The sequence below is a fragment of the Trachemys scripta genome, chromosome 4 (genome assembly GCF_013100865.1).
Source record: "Trachemys scripta elegans isolate TJP31775 chromosome 4, CAS_Tse_1.0, whole genome shotgun sequence".
NCBI lineage: Eukaryota > Metazoa > Chordata > Testudines > Emydidae > Trachemys > Trachemys scripta.
In genome coordinates, this window is record NC_048301.1 from 90,079,944 (window position 1) to 90,100,674 (window position 20,731).

At 40.6% G+C, this 20,731-nt stretch overlaps 1 protein-coding gene across 1 annotated transcript in view; it reads right to left on the minus strand.

The window, feature by feature from the left end:
• DCDC1 (doublecortin domain containing 1) overlaps window positions 1-20,731 on the minus strand; it is a 420,863-nt gene that overhangs the window by 317,544 nt on the left and 82,588 nt on the right. Inside the window, exon 8 of the mRNA XM_034769879.1 lies at window positions 3,758-3,924. Coding sequence (XP_034625770.1) covers window positions 3,758-3,924 — 167 coding nt within the window. The remainder of the gene's footprint in view (window positions 1-3,757; window positions 3,925-20,731) is intronic.

The following is a 20,731-nucleotide window of genomic DNA, read 5'->3' on the forward strand; positions in this document are numbered from 1 at the left end:
TTTTCACACGTTCCCTCCACAGCAGTGTTTGTCCCCAAACACTGGAACCCAGCACAATGGCATTCCTGCTTCAACACCCCCACCAACAGTACAACTACATATCAAGAATGCTAATGAGATGGTACAGCCCCCATGGTTGAAAGTGTTATCTACATTTCATACTAACATATTTATATTATTCCTACTGTTACTAATGAATTTAAGCTCTTGCATAGTTCTGAGCAATTTCATTTTGGAGATGTCTCTGTTTTAAGAACATATATGTTTTAAATACAAGCTACAGTAGTCATGCATGATATTTGAAAACATATACAGACACACACATAAACACACAAATATATATTAAATATATAATACACAAATGTTAAATGCTAGGTCTATTTAAGTATCTCAGGATTTTTGACAACCTGGGAGAGCATTTTTAAAGTCACATATTATAGTTACAACTCCATCATGTGAAAATTAATTACAAAATAATTCTGTCTGTAGTGCTGGATAGTTTTTGTATTTATTTTTTATCCAAAAAGTTGTGTATTTTGCAGTCATGTCCTCTGAGGTTGATAAAATTTCAAGATTTTACTGGCGTCCACAGGACATTACAACTTAATACAATTACAATACTTGGGACTCTATACAAAGAAAAAACATAAATGACAAGCTATTGTGCTGTACCGATGTGTTATTTTCTTTTCTCTTGAGTACAAAGAGACATTTGAACCCTTCTCCAGCCACAAGTATCCTCTTAGTTTTACCTGATTATATTATAGTATAAGTCGAATATCCCCTCTGTTTTAACTGCTTTACTCCACCCTACCTCATTCTTAAGAAATGGCATTCAAAGTCTATCAACTCTTCTCTAAAGGTGATACAGGGGGCACAGCAGAATGATAAGAGTTCCTCTTTTTGACCTATGGACTGAGACATCTAATGCCATACTATAGGGCAGGAGGCAACAAGCTGATAATAGGCAGTCCACAGTGCAGCCTTTTGGGTCAACCAATGTGTACTATTTTTAATCCAGTAGGTGTATAACAATACACTTTGAAATTAAAAATGACTTAAATTTTAGTGAAAGTAGCTCAGAATTATATTGCTATTGAGCTACTAATACTTCCAAGAGTTATTTAATCTCATTATTTCAACAAAGCATGTTGTCCCAGCAGAGTATTACCAGATCAAAGGGGTTTCTCCATATTTTTTCTTCATTTGTTCTTTATTTATTTAAATAAAAGATAGTGTAAAACACAAATACAATACAAATCTCAAAATAACAGATAAGTAGAAAATTCAGTTAAGATTGTCAAGCAATGTCTAGATATACAGTGATTTGAAAACTGAACATGTTTCACATCATAGAGTTATACTGCTAGTCTGCCTAGACACAACAGGATGAAGGAGTGAGGGCTGTGCCCCCTGCATCCCGTTTTTAGAAGAGTTGATAGTTTTCAAATGTCATTCCTCGACAATGAGGTAGGGTGGAGTACAGCAGGTAAAATTCAGGGGATACGTGACTCAATTTCCTAGGTTTATATTACTATGTGTTTTAACCTTGCTTATTTATATTATAATCTACATATTTTTTAATGTTTAACTTATTTATAAATTATGGACAACATATGTAAATGCAGCCACAAACAAACTGATATTTCAAAATAATATGCTGTATTCTCTAATACTCACAGTACTCTGCATATGATTTCAATTATGTTCAATGCTAATAAAATTCCACCTTGAAAATGATTGGTAAAATTAAAAGGAAAAACATAAAAATGCATTTCTGCTCTCTTTTTTATTTTTGTCTATGCTGTTATAATACCAGATACCACAAACAATTTACTTTTGACAGTGTTACATTAACTCTGAAACCTGTCAATGTTTCTTAACATTATTGTAATATTTTCAAAATACTTAACTTTCTTGTTTTACTTTGAATGCTTAAAACACTATTTTAAAATGCCTATAAAAATAATCTTCTGCTATTACAGAATTTTTGTGAACTAACAACTGGCATATTTATACTCGTAATTGTAACCTTATATTATATGAATCTTAAAAACAAAAAAATATCTCCCAGGCATCTGATAATATGAACACATGTTGTTCTTTCTGAATCCAGGTGAATTTGTCTTCAAAGGTGGTTTCAAACTTTAATAAAAGTGTTCTTTTTCTGCTATTTAAACTTTTTCCAAACTCATACTCTTGGGCAACACCAAAGAAATGATTAATCTAAGTTAAATTATTGGAAATTCATTATATTTTCTTTATAGGAGCACAAAAAGCAACCGACAAAAGCCTTTCACATCGTTTTTATTATAGGCCACTTTGTAATTCAGTTCCCCCCAAAAATGTTGCCCATTTGTGGGGGGTTAATTTATTCTACAGGTTAATGTATCTGTTAAATATTTTAATGAGTCATACTTGATAGATTTTTATGTATATTTTCTAAAAAGATTCCGTAATTATTTTCTTATTAGTTAGGACACTATACAGTACTATAATATTTTGCATTTCTGTACCATTCATGAGAGCCAGTATTCAATAGAAAATTTAAACATGATCACTGTATTTTTTTTTACTACGCTGCTAAAATGAGTCATGCATCTTTTGAAACAAGCTGATTTTAGCCTTTCTGCCTGTTTCTATTTTCTTGATTTCTTGTTGTTGACCACCATTAGCTCAAGATAGGAACAGTCTCTTCCAAAGTCAATGCTCATTTCTCTTTATGGATCTGACAGCAGGAGGTGCTGTATAAACAGTGAGACTGACACCCCATTTCCACCTCCCCTCCCCCTTCCCACACAGACTGATAGCATAATCTGGCTGATGCATTCATTCTTAACTCTGGGGCCTCGTATCACTTTTGAATCTGGGTTTCCTAGATGGCTGTTTAATGTAAAATTATTACTTTTCCTGGCAAATCTGCATACCTGCTATTTTCATAAATCATTCAACTAACTTAAAAAATTTGATTACTTTCATATTTATAAATCAAAAGATGTCAGAGGTAGGTATTCTTAGCAAGCCTAGAAATTCCATTTTTTATTCAAATTAATTAAAGTACAATACCTTCAGACTAAAAAGTCATAAATATATCTGCATATCACTACACAATTATATAAATATGCAGATAAAGCAAACATGCACTAACTAGGTCTCATAGTCTGAAACTATAACAAATCAATTAATACATTCTATAATCTAATCTCTGTAATTTATGCAAATAAAAATGTATTTCTGATATATTTATTTAATTGTGCATGAATTGTCAATAAAAGCCTATTGACGATCCTAAAGCTAGCAAGTTCATTTTATTTTTGAGAATGTAACTCCAGTTATGTTTAGCTATTTTTTACTCAAAAATATTTCAACTATGGCCTTTATTTTGATTAGCCCTGTGTGAAGAAATATGAGACCATTTTTAATATTCAATGTGCAGAACAAGCTATTAATTTTCCTATGCAAAACGACTGCCTTTATAGGATTTCCACATAAGGAATGTCTCAGCTATGCACAGTGTGCAGCAAGAAAAGATGAGACATATGACATCCCACACCGAAAGACAGATACAATTAACTCCATTATTGTTGGCTTTGAGATTATAGGAGAAGCATTTCCCTAACGGGTACTGGAGCTCATGCAATACTTGTCACACTTCTTTATGACACAGTGCCAATCATTGCCTTTACACAACTAGTACATTTTAAAATGAAAAAAAAAAAAAGAAGCAGCACACTTTTAAAGAGTGGGACAAACTCACCTGTTTGCAATAGTTTTTTGCAGACTTTAATCGTTGGTGTAAGGCCAAAAGAACTCCATGGATATACATCTTTGCTCCTGAGGGGCTGAAACCTTCTCCCTTAGAGACCCAAACAGGTCCACGCAAAGGTGTGATGGAATTTTGCAGGCATTTGTCAAGCAGAGGAACTATACAAGAAAAAAAGGGAAAATACATTCTTTTGACCCAACTGAAAATACACAGCCTGAAATGCAGCCCCAACATCAAAACTAACTCTTAACATCTATTATTTATATCTGACCTGGGTTAAGTCTTGGAAAAGCAACTCCTGCATTACTAGTGGCCACCATGAAGGATGTATTTATATTGAGACACCCCCCATGTAAGACTCACAAGCTTTGTGAGCACACCTGAATAGTTCTGAAGTGTGCCTAACTAGCTGTACAGAGTGTCATGGTGTGCACTGATTGCCTTATCTTCTCATTTATCACAGATGAGTTGGAACCAACCTTGCTGAAATCTACTTGCATTGTCCTGATAAAATTGCAAGATCCATGTTGTTTCTGTATATAGTTTCCTGTTGAGGAGCTTATATATACCTAACATATTATACTTCAGGTTATTCATAAAATATAATCAACACTCTCATAAGCAATTTTACAATAACCTTTTCATTGCCACTGCTTAAGCAACCAACTTTAAACAAAAACAAAAACAAAAAACTGCTCAGTGTGGCTGTTTAAAAAATGAGGGGGGAAATCAAATGAAAAGATATATATAAATGGATTCATGGCAATAGGCACTACAAGATTTTTCTTGCTATTTTTGGAATGCAAAACCATTCTAAAAGGTTTAATGCATTCTATTTTCAGGGACCTTATGCCAATATATGTGACAAACAAGGCAAGCACATTTTGGCTGCAGGCTTTATTTAGACGTGTGCATTTGACAGATATTTTGGATTTTACTGAATTGTGTAAATGACAGAGACCTTTCTTATATATATAGTAAAATAACATGGTATTTGACTATTTAGGGATATAAAATATAAAAGACATTTTTGCTCTTTCTAGGGTTAGGAAGAAAATTGACAAATAAATAAATACAAATATAAAGCACACTTGTGAACACATGCAAATAAAAGGAAACACTTAGTTTTAGCTCTAGTCAGTCTGTGGTCATTTCAAGACTACATATTGGGCATATATATGTAACATATTTATACATCTGTAGTAACCTCACAGGCAGATGAATACTAAGGAAGGGCTGCATGCATAGTCAACAAAGACAATGAGTGCATATCACTGGATACTTCACATATATTATGCAGAGTCTAGTATGACATTCTGGAAATTGACTCACAATTAGACTCAACAGCTGTTCAACTCATCTGCAAAACCATGCAGAACCTCTTTGGTGATAATTTTTGGCTGAACTGAGCCTTTAGTAAAGAAACTATTAGAAGACAGTTCCCATGTAGTTGGTCACTTTAAAGTAAATGTAGGGGACACAACACACAGACTTAAGTTAACATTAGATGTAGAGGATAATAATTAGATGAGCATATGGTAGATTAGATATTTACTTTTGCTAAAATAAATGTATTTTTAAGTGTACTCAGCACATCGTGTGGGCAAAAACAGAAAGCCATAAAATTGTTGTTTGTTTGTTTTTTTTACAGAAGATATTACTTTAAAAGAAAACATATATTTTTATGATACTCTTAGACTGCCAAACAAGCCACATGGCTGAGACAAAGTCATATGACTTAAAACAGTTTCACAGTATTGTCTTATCATCCTGTCACTAATCTTAGGCATCCTCTATTCGTGCAATTCTCAATTCTCCAACACTGCAAGCCTCAAAATATTGTTTGACTGCTTCTTCAACAAATATCTCTGGACCTACTACTTCTGTGCCTCATTCTATGCACATAATGCCCCGAGCTGGTCTGCAAGGCCACTACAATCTCTTTAATGAAACCTCTCCTGAAATTCCAATTCTTCTATCATGTCTACAAGAAACTATGGCCCCCATTCAGCAAGGTAGATTAGCACACGCATAAATTAAAATGCATGAGTAGTTTCATTTAAATCAGTGGAACTACTCATGGGCTTAAAGTTAAGCACATACTTAAGCACCTTGCTTAATCAGGACCTATAACATCAGGCTTGTAGAGCAATTTAGAAAATGTAATATTTAAATGTAAAGTTATTAATTTAAAAAATAATACACATATCATTGTGTGTGTGTAAACTGGCATCAATGACAAAGACAAGAGAATGGGAGGCAATATTATAAGATAAATGAGGCAAAGTAGAGACGGGAAAAAATCTGCAGGACCATAAAGGCATTAAAAAGAGCATCCTGACTCTATTGGAATCAATAGCAATATTCACTTTCACCTAAATGGGGCAAGATTTCACCCAAGAGAGTTGAACTTGATGCAGTGGAGAAGGGCCTACGTCCACAATCCTTGCATTTAAAACTAGTGATCAACTTAAAGGATAATACTGTAATAAATATACACACACATACTAGACTTATGGTGGCTGGCAGATACTTACCTAAGCCAAGATACTGAGAGAAGTTGGCCCTGCTCACCCTTGATGTTCGAAAAAGGAGATGATGATTTTATATATAAACACATTTGCTTTATCAGGATGTGGTCATTCATTACTTCACCACATTGTTTCTTGTTCCCATTTCCCCTGTCCTCCATCTCTCTCTCTGTTTTGTCTTTTTTGGTTTTTTAGAATGTAAGCGCTTTGAGGCAGGGCTTGTCTTATTTTGTGTTTGTATAGTTCTTAGCACATTCTGAGTGGCACCACAAGCAATAATAATAAATAAAATAATAATAATACGATTTTATGTCAGGCATTTCATCAAAGGGTAACTAATAAAAGCAACATATTTGGGTCCAAATGCAGAACAGCATTCTTACTTAGGACAGTGCCTAAGCACATGCTTAAAGTGAAACAAGTACATTACGTGCTTTTCTGAATCCAGACCTTATGGATTAATGTATTTAAAACATTTTAAATTATTCTGTATATGGTATAAAATGTAGGGTATATTTCCTTGACATTTAGCTGCCAGACACCTCAGAGGTAATACAAATAATTTAAATAAATATGTAAAGCCAATGTGAAAATTCAATAAAACTAAAAATAAAAAATTAGCTGTTCCCAAGGAATCAAGAATTTCCCAGAATTTCTGAAAAAACAGGGTCATATGACCCTGTTTGATAAAAAGAGATACAGCCTGTGACAGGCTGGCTGGCTAGCCGGCCGTTAAAGAGTAGTTGGCTTATCCTCGCCTATGACAGATCCGTCACCGCACCAGCTAATCCTGATTCGCTGGGACCCAGGTGGCTCAATTCAGTTATCAGACTCAATAGGGGAAGAGTTGGGTGATTTCCATAAAGGGCTGGGAGAACTCAGTTGGGGAGGGGAGCTACAGAAGGGAGGCTGTCTCATGTGATTGGTCCGGAAGGGAAAGGGCAGCATGAGAGGAGGCGGCTCATGTGATACTCCAGGAAAAGGCCAACCCCCCCCAAGAAAATGGCTTGGAGATAGACTGGGAATAAGATTAGGGGAAGGACACCAGGGAAGAACCCCTGAGGATCAGCAGCTCTAGCAGAAGCCAGGTCTGCAGGGAGAAAGTCTGGAGGGTGAGCACTCTATGAGTGAAAGGGGCAGAAGGGTAGCCCAGGAGGAGTGGAAAATTATTTTATGTTGTTTGGATTAGAGACTGACACTTTACAGGGCCTCCCTGAGGGAAGGTAGGAGTGTTGTTGACTATTGTTGGAAATAAGAAGGAAACAGAGGTACAGCCACAGCTGCAGAGTGGCATAATAGACCACAGGGAGGAGGTGCTACTACATGGCCCAAAAGAGCACTTGAAATAGCAGTATGTTTACAGTAAATTGCATTTTTGAAAAGTAATAAAATATCTGCAGATTGAAATTTTTAGTTTATAAAACAAGTGTTTTCCTGTTGCTGTGGAATTTATCACAGATTTGTTGTAAAATCTAAGCTTTCGTTTATAAACAACATTAAGGATTAAATCCTGGGCCCACTGAAATTCTGAAATTGACTTCAAAGAACCAGAATTTCACCCAATGCCTTGGAGTGCGGGGGCAGTCCATGTGCCGGTAGGGCGGCACGCGCGTTTCCGCAGCGGCAGCTTCTGTCTTCAGCCAGAAGACAGAAACTGCCAAATTGCCGCCGCGGGCAGCTGAACATAGAAGCTGCCGCCGAATTGCTGCCACCCCCGCGTGCGTGCCACCCTAACGGCACACGGACTGCCTCCGCCGTCCGCAGCGGCAATTCGGTGTGCTGCTTGGGGCGGCAAAAACACACGGACTGCCGCCCCTTGCAGATTGCCACCCTAAGCACCTGCATGGAATGCTGGTGCCTGGAGCCGGCCCTGAATGTAAAATCTGTAGTGCAATAGAATTGGAAAATTAGGGGCAAAATAAAACAAAATGGGCTAGATCATCAGCACATAAACTACCAAAGCTCTATTAACTTCAATGGAGCTACAGCAATTTACTCAAGTTGAGGATCTGGCTCAATAATTTCATATCAAAATAAAAAACACAGTAAATACTGTACTAATCGTATTACTCATTTTCATAAACATCTGTTCTGACCAGATACTCCTTGCCAAGATTCTGTTGGCAAAAGAGACAAGCTACACAAAGCTCTTCTTCAGGTCTGTGTACCTCGAAAGCTTGTCTCTTCCACCAACAGAAGTTGATCCAGTAAAAGATATTACCTCATCCACCTTGTCTCTCTAAAATCCTAGGACCAACATGGCTATAACAACACTACGAACTAGCCAAGATCGACTTTTTAACTATTTTCTCTCAAATTTTCAGCCTTATACAAGCTTGTATTTTTCCACGTTTTAAAAGTTATAACTTTATTTATTTCTCTACTGAAATAAAAGAAAATATTCCAGAGCAGGGGTGGGCAAACTACGGCCCGTAGGTCTGGCCCATCAGACCATTTCATCTGGCCCTCAGCTCCTGCCGGGGAGCGGGGTTGGGGGTTTGCTCTGCTCTGGCGCTCCAGCCGGGGAGCGGGGTTGGGGGTTTGCTCTGCTCTGGCGCTCCAGCCGGTGAGCGGGGTTGAGGGCTTGCCCTGCTTCACATGGCTCCCAGGAAGCAGCCGGCATGTTCCCCCTCTGGCTCGACCCCCCCTTCCGGCTTGTACATAGTACGGGGAGGTGCGGCCAGGCAGCTCTGGTCAGTGGGAGCTGCAGGGGTGGCATCTGCGGACAAAGCAGAGCACAGAGCCGCCTGGCCGCGCCTCGGAGCCAGAGGGGAGATATGCTTCCGGGAGCTGCTTGCAGTAAGTACTGCCCAGAGCCTGCACCCCTGACCCCTCCCATGCCCCAATCCCCTGCCACAGCCCTGATCCCCAGGGCCGGCTCTAGGTTTTTTGCTGCCCCAAGCAAAAAAAATTTTGGCTGCCCCCTCGCGCTTTTTTTTGGCTTTTACACATGTTTGCACTTTGCAGTTTTGTTTTGACTGTTTAAAATAAAAAAAAATGAAAACAGAGAATTTGTCGTTAGTGAAATAAAACAATTTCCTACTAGTGTAATTTTAACATTTAATTTTAACAAAGACACAATTAGAAACAATTTGAGTTCAACTATACACTGTAATGAAAAACGTTAGTGTCTTCCAGTTTCTCATAAATTAAAAGAATTTATATGAACTGAATTTTTCTGGTTTTTATACTTGCGTAGTCTTATAATAAGTAAGTGAAATCTACATTTTTTGCAATAGTACTTTCAATTGAAATTAATGCCAGTCCGGACATACGATTTTGAGACATGGTGGACCTCAAATAAATTTTTAGTAATTTCAGTTTTGAGAAACTGCGCTCACCAGAAGCCACTGATACTGGTAATGTTAAAAGAATGCGTAATGCTATAGCAGTGTTTGGAGTGAAAAAATCATTTCTTGCTATAAATTCTAATACTTTTAGAGGAGAAGTTTTAGGACTTATTAGCTCAGATAAAGCTATTAATTCATCATACAATTCTACTGCATTAATGTCAGCAGCGTTATCAGTACTGAGCGCTAAATGTAGGTCTTGGCACTGCTTCATGAGGTCTTCTTTGGAAAATTGATTTTTAATATTTCCAATATCGTATAAAAATTCTAAAGTTTCACAATGACCATGCAACTGACAAAATATTTCTTCAATGGAAGTTATAGCTACATCCAAAATACAATAGAAACATTCAACTTTAAACCTTTCGTTTGGATCGAGAATAGGATCATCATCATCATGAGCCTCATAACAAAACTGTCTTGTTTTTTTCCGAGGACGAATTAATTTTTGAGGTGCAATTGTTGATACAAAATCAAGATCCTCTGCTATTGTTGTTGCTTCTTTGACAGTTTCTTCAAATCCTTCATCTGAACGGTATTTTTTTAAATATTCCAGCGTTTTATTCAAAATCATCTTTGCCTCGGATATGTCTATGGTTATGTTCTGCATAACTTTGCTGGTCAAATTAATTTGATTTAGAATATTGTGCCAAATAACCGTGCAACATGAAAATTGAAACTGCATCATTTTCTGAGCCAATGTTTCAGCTTCATGTCGAAATGAAGGATCATACGACAAGTCCTGGCTTATTTCGAATAGTGCATCATAAATCTCGCCTGATGAATATCGGAATGCTCTAATAGCTTCTACTCTGCTTTCCCATCTAGTTTGACTCAGAGGTTTAAGTGTGAGTTTTTGTTCAAGATGCTTCTTCAAGACTGCCCAACAGTGTGTGGAAGCACTAAAAAAGTTGTAAATTGCTTGCACTGTGGTAAAATATGAAACGGCATCTTTAGATGATTTGGCGGCATCACTGACAACCAGATTGAGCAAATGCGCATGGCAAGGAATGAAAACATCTCTATTGTTTAAATTCAATATTCTTTGCTGTACAACTGCATGTCGTCCTCGCATGTTTGAGCCGTTATCGTACCCTTGGCTGCGCATATTTTCTAAAGGTATTCCATAGTGTTCCAATCTCTGTAGAATTACATCTGTGAGGGCTTTCCCAGTAGTTTCATTCACTGATATAATTCTAGAAAGTGTTCACAAATTTTCACTTCTGCATTTTCATCAATTTTCAGAAATCATAAAACTATTGACATTTGCTCGGTTTTGCTTAGATCTTGAGTACAATCAACTATAATTGAGTAATATTTGACATGTTTCAAATTCGATAAAATTTCATTACACACTCCATTAGAAATTAATTCTATTATCTCATTTTGTGTATTTTTACCCAAATAATGGGTGTGAATCTCTCCATCTTTCACTCTTCGTACATGCTCAGCCATAACATTATTAGATTTTGCCAATAACTCAACCAATTTTAAGAAATTTCCATTGTTATTTTCATATAAAATATCCGAGGATCCACGGAATGCGAGGCATTGTTCGGCTAGGAAATTAATGATTGCCAGTAAACGTTCCAACACTGCTTGCCAACATAGAATTTCTGAATTTAGTTGACGTTGCTCTACCGCATTGATTGTTGTACCGGTACATAATCTGTTTGACAGCTCAATCCAATTTGTCAATGAACGTAAATGATTTTTTGATGTTTCATGTTCTTTCAAATGCTGATGCAAATTTCGCCAGTCATTAAAACCTGCAGTTGCCAGAAAAATGTCCGAGTTACAGAACAGTTTGCAGCAAAAACAAAAAACTACATCTTTGGTCTGTGAATACACTAACCACGATCTATTAATTTGTTCCCCGTTTTTCATTTTTTTCTTCTTACTGGATGGCATAAATCGACGATTCGACTCATTAAATGGATATTCAAATGTAGGATCTAGTTTTGAAGGACCTTTTTTCACAATAACAATTCGCATTGTATCAGTAATTATTGTCGGCCATGTACTTGGATCCGATCCTATGTCAGTCTCTCCACCTTCCAATAATTGTTCTTCAGTTTTAGATTTGGATAACAGTTCTTCATTTCTGGACTCTTCAGCTGAAGTAGTAAATCTTTGGATGGATTGTGATTGTTCGTCTTTATCAGTTAGTGAAGATAATCTTTGGTTCATCTTTATCAGTTGATAAAGGTAATCTTTGGTTCGATCGGTCTTCAGCAGTTGATGAATAATCACCTTCAATGCATTGCTTAGAGCTTTCTCCTTGACTGTCGACTTTTTTAAAATACTTTTTTGAAGTACGAGATAGTTTTTCTAATTCTTTTTGCCGTTTCTCTCTTTGTTGCTGGTAAGCAGCACCAGAAAGTCGTTTTCGTTTTTGTCCCGGCATTTTAGCCTTATAACCACTGGCATCTACTCGAAACGGAAATTAGCGCGAATGGCGCAGATAGGGCAGCACAATACACACACGTAATCATGATTTGAGTGACCGTGTCACAACGTGACATGATATTTTTCACGTCACACTCCTATTGCACTACTGTACTTGCCGTAGGTAAGGCGCTAGTCATTGGGGTAAGAGAGCTCCCCACGAGCTCGGATACACACTGGACCCAGCCCTGCTGGCATTTTCCCAGAGCTGAGGCTGCCCAGCTGGGAGCCCGAGGGGCATGCAATGGAGAGAGCTCTGGGGCTGGAGGAACCAAGGAAGAGGTGCTGGGCTTGCTGGGCAGATGCTGCCCCTCTCTGCCAGGTCGCTCGCCCCCTGCAGGAGGGGAGGCAGAAGGAGACTCCAGGCACTGGAGTGCTGTGAGGGGCTGGGGAGGGAGGCAGCAGCCTCTGGGGCTCCAGCAGGCAGAAGCTCCCCAGGGGTCCTGGGGACCCTCCCGCCTGGCCCGACTCTTACCTTGCTGCGGATCTGGCCTGAGGTGGAGTCATCTCTGGTCACCGCCGCTCCCAGGGCCAGGGGTTGGGGCTGCTGCTGGATCCCAGCCCTGCTCATCCTTGGGCTTTGCCTTGGCTCTGGCACAAGCTGGGCTCAGCCCGGGCTGCCGCTCCGCTCCCCTCTCCCCTCCCCTGGCAGGAGGTGGTGCAGAGAGGAGGAGGAGGAGGAGGAGGAGAAGGAGGCAGAGGCGGGGACAAGCCGAGGAGGAGCGGACTGCCCGGGCGCCTTCAATGCATTGTTCCCATGTTCCCCCGTCCTCTGCAGCCGGAGCAGGGCCGTGCTACCGGCTCCCGGCTGGGGGGGGGGGGGGCTGCTGCCCGCGGGAGAGCAGCGTGAACAAGCCGAGGAGCGGCCCATCCTCTGCAGCCGGGACAGGGCCAAGCTACAGGCTCCCGCTGCTCTCCCGCTGTCAGCGCCCACCCCCCAGGCAGAGCCAGTAGCGCGGCTCTGCCCTGGCTGCAGAGGACGGGCCACTCCTCAGCTTGTTCACGCCGCTCTCCCGCGGGCAGTGGCCACACCCACCCCCAGGCGGGAGCCGGTAGCGCGACCCTGCCCCGGCTGCAGAGGACGGGCCACTCCTCGGCTTGCAGCAGCAGGGACAAGCCGAGGAGGAGCTGTCCGTCCTCTGCAGCCAGGGCAGGGCCGCGCTACCGGCTCCCAGCTGGGGGGAGGTGGCTGCTGCCCGCGGGAGAGTGGCAGGGACACGCTCCCCACTTAGCCGGCTCCATGCCCCGCTGCACCTGGCAGCAGAACACGATCCAGCCCAGGACGCTGCTTGAGGTGAGGCCCCAGCATTTTGCCGCCCCATACATTTTGCCGCCCTAGGCACCTGCTTGTTTAGCTGGTGCCTAGAGCCGCCCCTGCTGATCCCCCTCCCTCCCGCTGAACCCTCGATCCCAGCCCAGAGCCCCCTCTTGTACCCTAAGCCCCTCTTCCCCAGCCCCCCCTCCAGAGCCCGCACCCCCCTCCCATGCCCCAACAGCTTACCCCATCCCTGATTCCCCTCCTGCCCTCCGAACCCATTGGTCCCAACCCAGAGCACCCTCCTGCACCCCAAACTCCTCATCCCTGGCCCCACCCCAGAGCCCACACCCCCAGGCAGAGCCCTCACACCCCTCCCCTGTACCTCAACCCCCTGCCCCTGCCCTAATCCCCCTCTCGCCCTCTGAACCCCTCAGTCCTAGTCTAAAGCCCCCTCCTGCACCCCAAAAAAGTCCATTACCAGATGTCTGTTTCCCCAGCCCCACCCCAGAGCCCTCACCCCCGCTGTACCCCAAACTGGAGCCCCCTCGCACACTCTGAACTCCTCATTTCTGGCCGCACCTGCAGCCAGAGCTCTCACCCCATCCCGAACCCCTACCCCCAATTTTGTGAGCATTCATAGCCCGCCATACAATTTCCATGCCATACAATTTCCTCAGGCAAAAAAGTCTGTCCACCCCTATTCCAGAGGCACTAAAGAGCAACCATAAAAGTACAAAAGAAATCTCTGTGCAATATAGTTTATATGGGAAGAGAGGAAGAAATTCGGAACAATTAAGTGTTATATGAATATGCCAGGAGAAGATTGTACCTACATCAAAACAAACAAATAAATAAAAATTCTTTAGGTTCATCAGTATTGGTGCTATTGAGCTTCTGGTTTATGAAGGTTCTATCAGGAATTCTTAGCTCTATATCTGAAAAATTCATCACTGGTCAAAGATCCTTTCAAAAATGGTATGACATAACATACATTGTCTGGCTATAGGAAAGGAGGACAGGAGATACCTGATATGGATTTAATCAGACTGCAACTTTATTATTAGATATCTGGGACTACTCAGCAGATAAAAGTGTACAGTGCATGCCACTCCAAGTTTATTCAAATAACTACACGGGGCTTCCACCAGCCCCTCATTTTCCATCCAGGTCCCCCAGCCAACCCATGGCTTGGACCTTACCATCCATCCCCGCAACTCGCAAGAGGGTTAAGGTGGGCTATAAGAAATGAGGGTTGGCTCCTTGCCGTACCAATCATAGTAGTCCCCAACTCACATGCCCCGGTCCATTTCTTTAACCAGCACCTCCTTTTAAGTCCTTTATCAGGCCACTGGATGCCTTCCTTATGGAGTACCTGCACCAGACAGCCGCCTCACACTTACAAAATAAGTTCTGACATATAGCCTAACCATTTTTTCTCCTCACCAGAAAAGGTCCACCCTGACACCCACTGTGGGAAAGGCAAAAAAACCTCACTCCACTGAAGCCAATATAGTGGTGAGGGGAAAATTGCTTCTCAGCCCCCTAAAAAAGAGTGACTAGCAGGTCCTAACCAAACCTGATATTCATAGCTCTAGGGGAGGGAGGGCGGGTGCTGCCTTGCCTGCTGAATGGAGAAAGGTCTTCCCACATGCAGGGCTTGCACCTTTAAAGCCTTCTGAACCTTATATTCCCTGGAGGTGAGTCAGTACCACAAAACGGACCACCACCTACCTTTTTTGAAGCAGTTTCTGACCTTCTTCTCACCCCACCCCACCCGCCAAAAAGCACTGCTACCTTCTTCGGCAAGCCCGGACAACGTTCTCCCCACTTAAAGGTGCCGTGCGGTCATTTGTGTTGGTCTCAATTCTGGTAACTGGCATAGTTATAATCGGTTGTCTGAGTCACCTAGACACAGGGCCATAAGACATTCTTTGATGAGTGGCCACACACTGAAAACTATTTCATCTTGATATAGTTCTAAGGATTTCTATCCTCCTCGGTGCATTATGTAAAATACAGTGGAGAAGGTCTGAATCGCTGCCCTCCTGAAGAGCAGTAGAAATTAATATTGAACTTTCATACATTTCTATGGAATTAAGAGCTCTGTGCAGACCACAGGCTGCAAAATGAAGCAAACAGAGCACTCAAGCAAATTTTCCAGAGATTTTAGAACCTTTTCTGAAGTGCTGTATAATCTATTCAATCTAATCTAATCTGTTCTCTTGATTTTAATAAGTGCCCTGCTTCATTATTCCAAATTCTCTCTACTGGAAGCAGCGCACTTATTAAAATCAAGAGAACACTAATAATCCCAGTTCAAAGGTTAACTTTTAAGTAAGATCTTTCTTTATGGATCATGAAACTCAATGACTGTGTATTCGCCTTGGTAAAGGAAGACAAAGGCCAGTCCCTGGAAAGAATATGAATCAGCTAATTCGGAGGTACAGATACAGGTGGCCATGATGAACAAGTGTCATAGATTTAGAGCCACTCTGAAGGATATTTTGAATGCTTGAGAGTGAACGATAAAATACGACAAATGGAATATCTTGTTTAGAAAATGAAATGAACCAAGAAGGAAATTAGTGCTTATGGGAAGGAAGGTAATTTATGTAAAAAATACAGTGTGGGGTTGAAAAGGATTTTTAAAGGGATGGTAAAATCTCTTTTCCCTTTCATCTTCTTTAAACTTTTCCAAGCATGCTATATGCAGAACTTTATAAAGAAAGCATTAGCACATATCTATGTACCTTCTTTCCTAATCATTCCATTGCTGCTGTACCCTTCCTATGTGGCAATATTACTCCCAGATCTTCAGCCATTTTTTTAAACATGCTGCAAGAGGTGGTAGTGCAGATGATGATTATGAAATAGAGTAACGGAACAAGATGAAATCTGGAAAAAATAGGATACCAACACAGAATAGACAGCATTTTTGACAGAGAACGGGGAAACAGACATCTGGCAATGGACTTTTCCCCCCCATAAATGAAGAACTGAGAACTCCAGAAGTTCTCAATTAGTGTAGATATCTTAGTATTATTGCCAGATTTTTCTGCTAGGGCAAGTCTATACTACAAAATTAAGTCAACCTAAGTTACGTCAGCTTACAGCCACTGCTGTAATTAAACTGCTTTTGCATCTCCACACTACACTCCTTGTGTTGGAAGTGCGTGTCTTCACCAGGAGCACTTGCACCAATTTAACTGTCAGTGTGGGGCATTGTGGAACGGCTTCTGAAAGGCAGCAACAGTTAATGTAAGTAACGCAGTGTCTACATTGACACTGCATCGACCTAACTACATCTACGTAAGCACTACGCCTCTTGTGGAGGTGGAGCTATTAAGATGGTATAGTGGGCGAGTTACATTGGTGGAAGTTGCATTTTAGTGTAGACACTTACCAGGTTAGATGGATCGATGTAAGCTGCCTTACGTCGACCTAATTCTGTACTATATTCCAGGGCCTATTGTTTTAGGATATATCCTATAATAGTACAATCATTTTTTAATATTGCCACAAGTAACGGTAGCAGAACAATAAGAATTATCTCATCATCAGATTTTTTTAAAACTGTTGGAAAAAAAGCTTTAAATATGACTGAAATATGGAGAGGAAAAATTCATCATGCAGCTCCTTGGATACCAAGAAAGACTTTCTCAAAGGAGCCAAACAGTATATTTTGCAGAGAGAGTGAGTGTGTGTGTGTGTGTAGTATGAGTTGAGTTGGTGCTAATGCACACATGTGCTTGACTGCATTTCCCCCCTATTTTTAGTAACAGTTATACAGCTCCAAGTCCCAAAGCAACTGGCATACACTATCCAAAAGTGTGGTCTGCAGAGGGAAACCGAATGATGGAGAGCACACAGTTTGCTATGTTGTTTAAATTATGTCACTGTATTTTTACTCAAACAAAACTAATCTAACAGCTGCTGTGTACTTTTGTTTACATGCTATATGTCAAATCTTATTGTCCCTAAGGTACTTATGAGAGATGTTTTAGCAGTCATTTTCTTAAATACTGATGCCTATCCGAATTTGGATTTTTCCACCATTGAACAGAATGACAAGCACACGATTGCTGTACTTAAAGCAATCTTTCACAGCTGCTTTGCTTTTTCAGTGATCCCATTAAATTGACGGCATATGCCTGTGGGGTCTACACTGTTACCATACTGCTGAACAAGATGTTGATTTGTACAAAACAATCTAATAGAACTTGGCTTTATTGGGGAAAACAGTTTGTAGGTTATTCTTTATTTTAAACTGAATAAAATATAATTTATGAACTTGTCTCTCTGTGACTTTACTGCACAACTGGTTATGTTAATTCTTTAGATATGGGTGCATTCCATTCTGAAACTCAGTGGTTAGTAGGCATGAAAACTATGAAGTCCCCTTAGTTCCTAAAATGCAGCATGAGTCATGTCTTTTCTTAAACTGAATGAAGTAGCTGTGCATTAAATATGCTGGCACATCTTCTGCTTGAGCAAGTGGACCGAAATGGTGTGAATTGTTAATGCCTTGCTGCTTTGGTTCACGGCTTGTGATTGATCATTTGTAACTATATCTACTCCTTGTTCCATGAAATCAAGTATGGACTAATGGGTTCATCAGATTTTTGGGTTAAATTGAGAGTGAAGAGGTACTGTGTGTAGAAATAAGACTTGCCATGTTCGGGGCTGGCCTTGTAACAGCATGGAATCTAAAGGCGATATTCAAAACCACTTCACTCATCATACGCTTACTGATTCTGAATAGGGTCCATTTGCAGGGGACATTTTGGTAGTTTTCCAATACACTTTATGCCTCTCTCTACTTCCACCACCCTGCACTTTTTTTTTAAATAGCAGAGGGTATAACAGGTCAATGTACAAAATTAATATATTTAAATAACTTGCTATATAAAAGTAAAAATAGTCTGGGACTGAAATATCCAACCCTCCTCTCATGTTATTAATTGTTGGTACCATCAGAATAGCAAGTAATTCCAACTACCCTGAACTCAAAGAAGTGCTCGTTAGGTATTCAATACTATAACACACTATTTTTTTAAAAATTTATTGTAATGAATTAGGCCTCAAGGCACAGAAAAAGAGCTATACAAGCCTTCAGTTAGCTTCTCAGTCCACTCACATGCAATGGTGACACATTTTGCTAGACATTACAACGTGGCTTGTGACTTTGCAAACAGGTAGCACATGGGACCACTGTAAATAAACAGCAAAAGTGACAACTTTTGATGGCCTGCAAGAGTAATCGTGTTACAGTATCTCCTGAGAACATGGAAAATAATGTGTGTCTCTACCAACCTTCCTACAAGGCTCACCAATTTAATTGTTACAAAAGCCTCACTACACTTTTATGTGTCATCTAACCATCCCTAATTACTTTTATCAATTCAAAGTGAAACATGATCACCAGCTTCAATAGCTCTAAAACAATTCGTAAAAGCTATGTAACTAAACATAGCATGTACCAGTTTACCTTTGAATAAATGAATCACTATAATTACATACTTACAATTTTTTACCTGTTCTTATGTATACTTATATCATGATAGTACTTAAAAAGATGTTAGTATGAAAGACAACCAAGTTAAAAAACAGCCTTAAACTCATACCTTTTAAAGCACAAAATTCAAGCACCAGAAATGATACATATAAAATGATTATAGTAGTTATATTTTCTCATTTAAAAGTTGAGATATTAAAAAGATTTAAAATCAAAATGCTAGAAGATGTTTTGTATTGTATTCATAACTGGATCTAACAATATCTGTCCTCATTTTTTGAAGTGTCATTCTGTTTACAGCCCTCTCTTGTCCAAATTTGTCACACATCATTACAGTAAATGGAGTAGAGTGGAGTGTACTGCATATATGTAGTATGTGTGATTATGAACATATATGTTAAAATACAGCAACAGAGGTATGATGCAGTACATAGATATTTAGTCTACTATCTATATAAGATTGTTCATATATCTTATTTGTTTAACATTTATTCTAACTGAAAATAACTACAATACAAACTTATAGCAGGCTAAAGCCTGTAAAAGTTTTAATTTTCTTGAATGTTTCATACCCAAGCTGTGGTGACTTGTCTGGCAGGATATTGCAAGTAATCTTGACTGAGGAAGAAACTGCTTTTTTCAGAGCTCATTTTAAAAGAGCTGTCTTCCTTTTTTACCTAATAAATGATTTAACACGTTTTTAGCACTGAACAAACCTCCACTGGTTCAAAATTTTGATTCAGGCAAAGGCTCTAATGTTCAGATGCTTGTCTGACAGTTTTCTGAACTAGGTAAACCCATGACCTACTCTCCCTGTAAGCCTACTATTGTGTGAGAAGGATTCCCCAGTCCTCTCCGGCAGCTGCAGTGCTCTCTAGGGGAGACCACACCCATGCTAGTCTTTTGAGGAGACTATAAAGCTCTCCCCAACTGAAAAATAGGCTTGGGCAGTGTGGGGGAGGAGGCTAAGGAAGGGTTTGTGCCTTTCTTTCCCACCCTTCCATCACTCTGAATGAAGCTCTGCATTCCTCCCTAGGAACAGTTGGGATAGGTACTGAGCTCACTTCTGAATAACTCAGTTATGCAGTTTTCCCTGTTGAGCTTTCCTAGACTACATACCCTGTTTCCCCGAAAATAAGACAGTGTCTTATATTAATTTTTGCTCCCAAAGATGCGCTAGGTCTTATTTTCAGGGGATGTCTTATTTTTCAGAAATGAAAAATGCCTTATTATCGGTGGATGCCTTATTATCGGGGAGGTCTTATTATCGGGGGGATGCCTTATATTACAACGAGAGGCAAAACTGTAAGTAGGCCTTATTTTCGGAGGATGTCTTATTTTCGGGGAAACAGGGTAGTATTCTTAGAAGACTCATTTTATGTGAAATTATTGTCTTTCCAGAAGCAATGTACCCCACAAAACACTACTATCTGGAAAAGTCAGAGAGCAGCAACAGCAGTAAGATAAAGTTCTGCCAAACTGAGGTAAGCTGAACTTCTAGGGTTACCATATTTCAGCAAGCAAAAAAGAGGACGGGAGGAGCCCCGCCCCTGCCCCTCCCACTTCCCGCCCCCCCAGAACCCCCAACCCTCCCCCCGTTCCTTGTCCCCTGACTGCCCCCTCCTGGGACCCCTGCCCCTAACTGCCCCCCAGGACTCCACTCCCTATCTAAGCCTCCCTGCCTCTTGTCCCCTGACTGCCCCAACCCTTATCCACACCCCCACCCCCACCCCCAGACAGACCCCTGGGACTCCCATGCCCCATCCAACCACTCCCCACCCCCTGACAGCCCCCCCCAGAACTCCCAACCCATCTAAACCCCTCTGCTCCCTGTCCCCTGACTGCTCCGATCCCTCTCCGCAC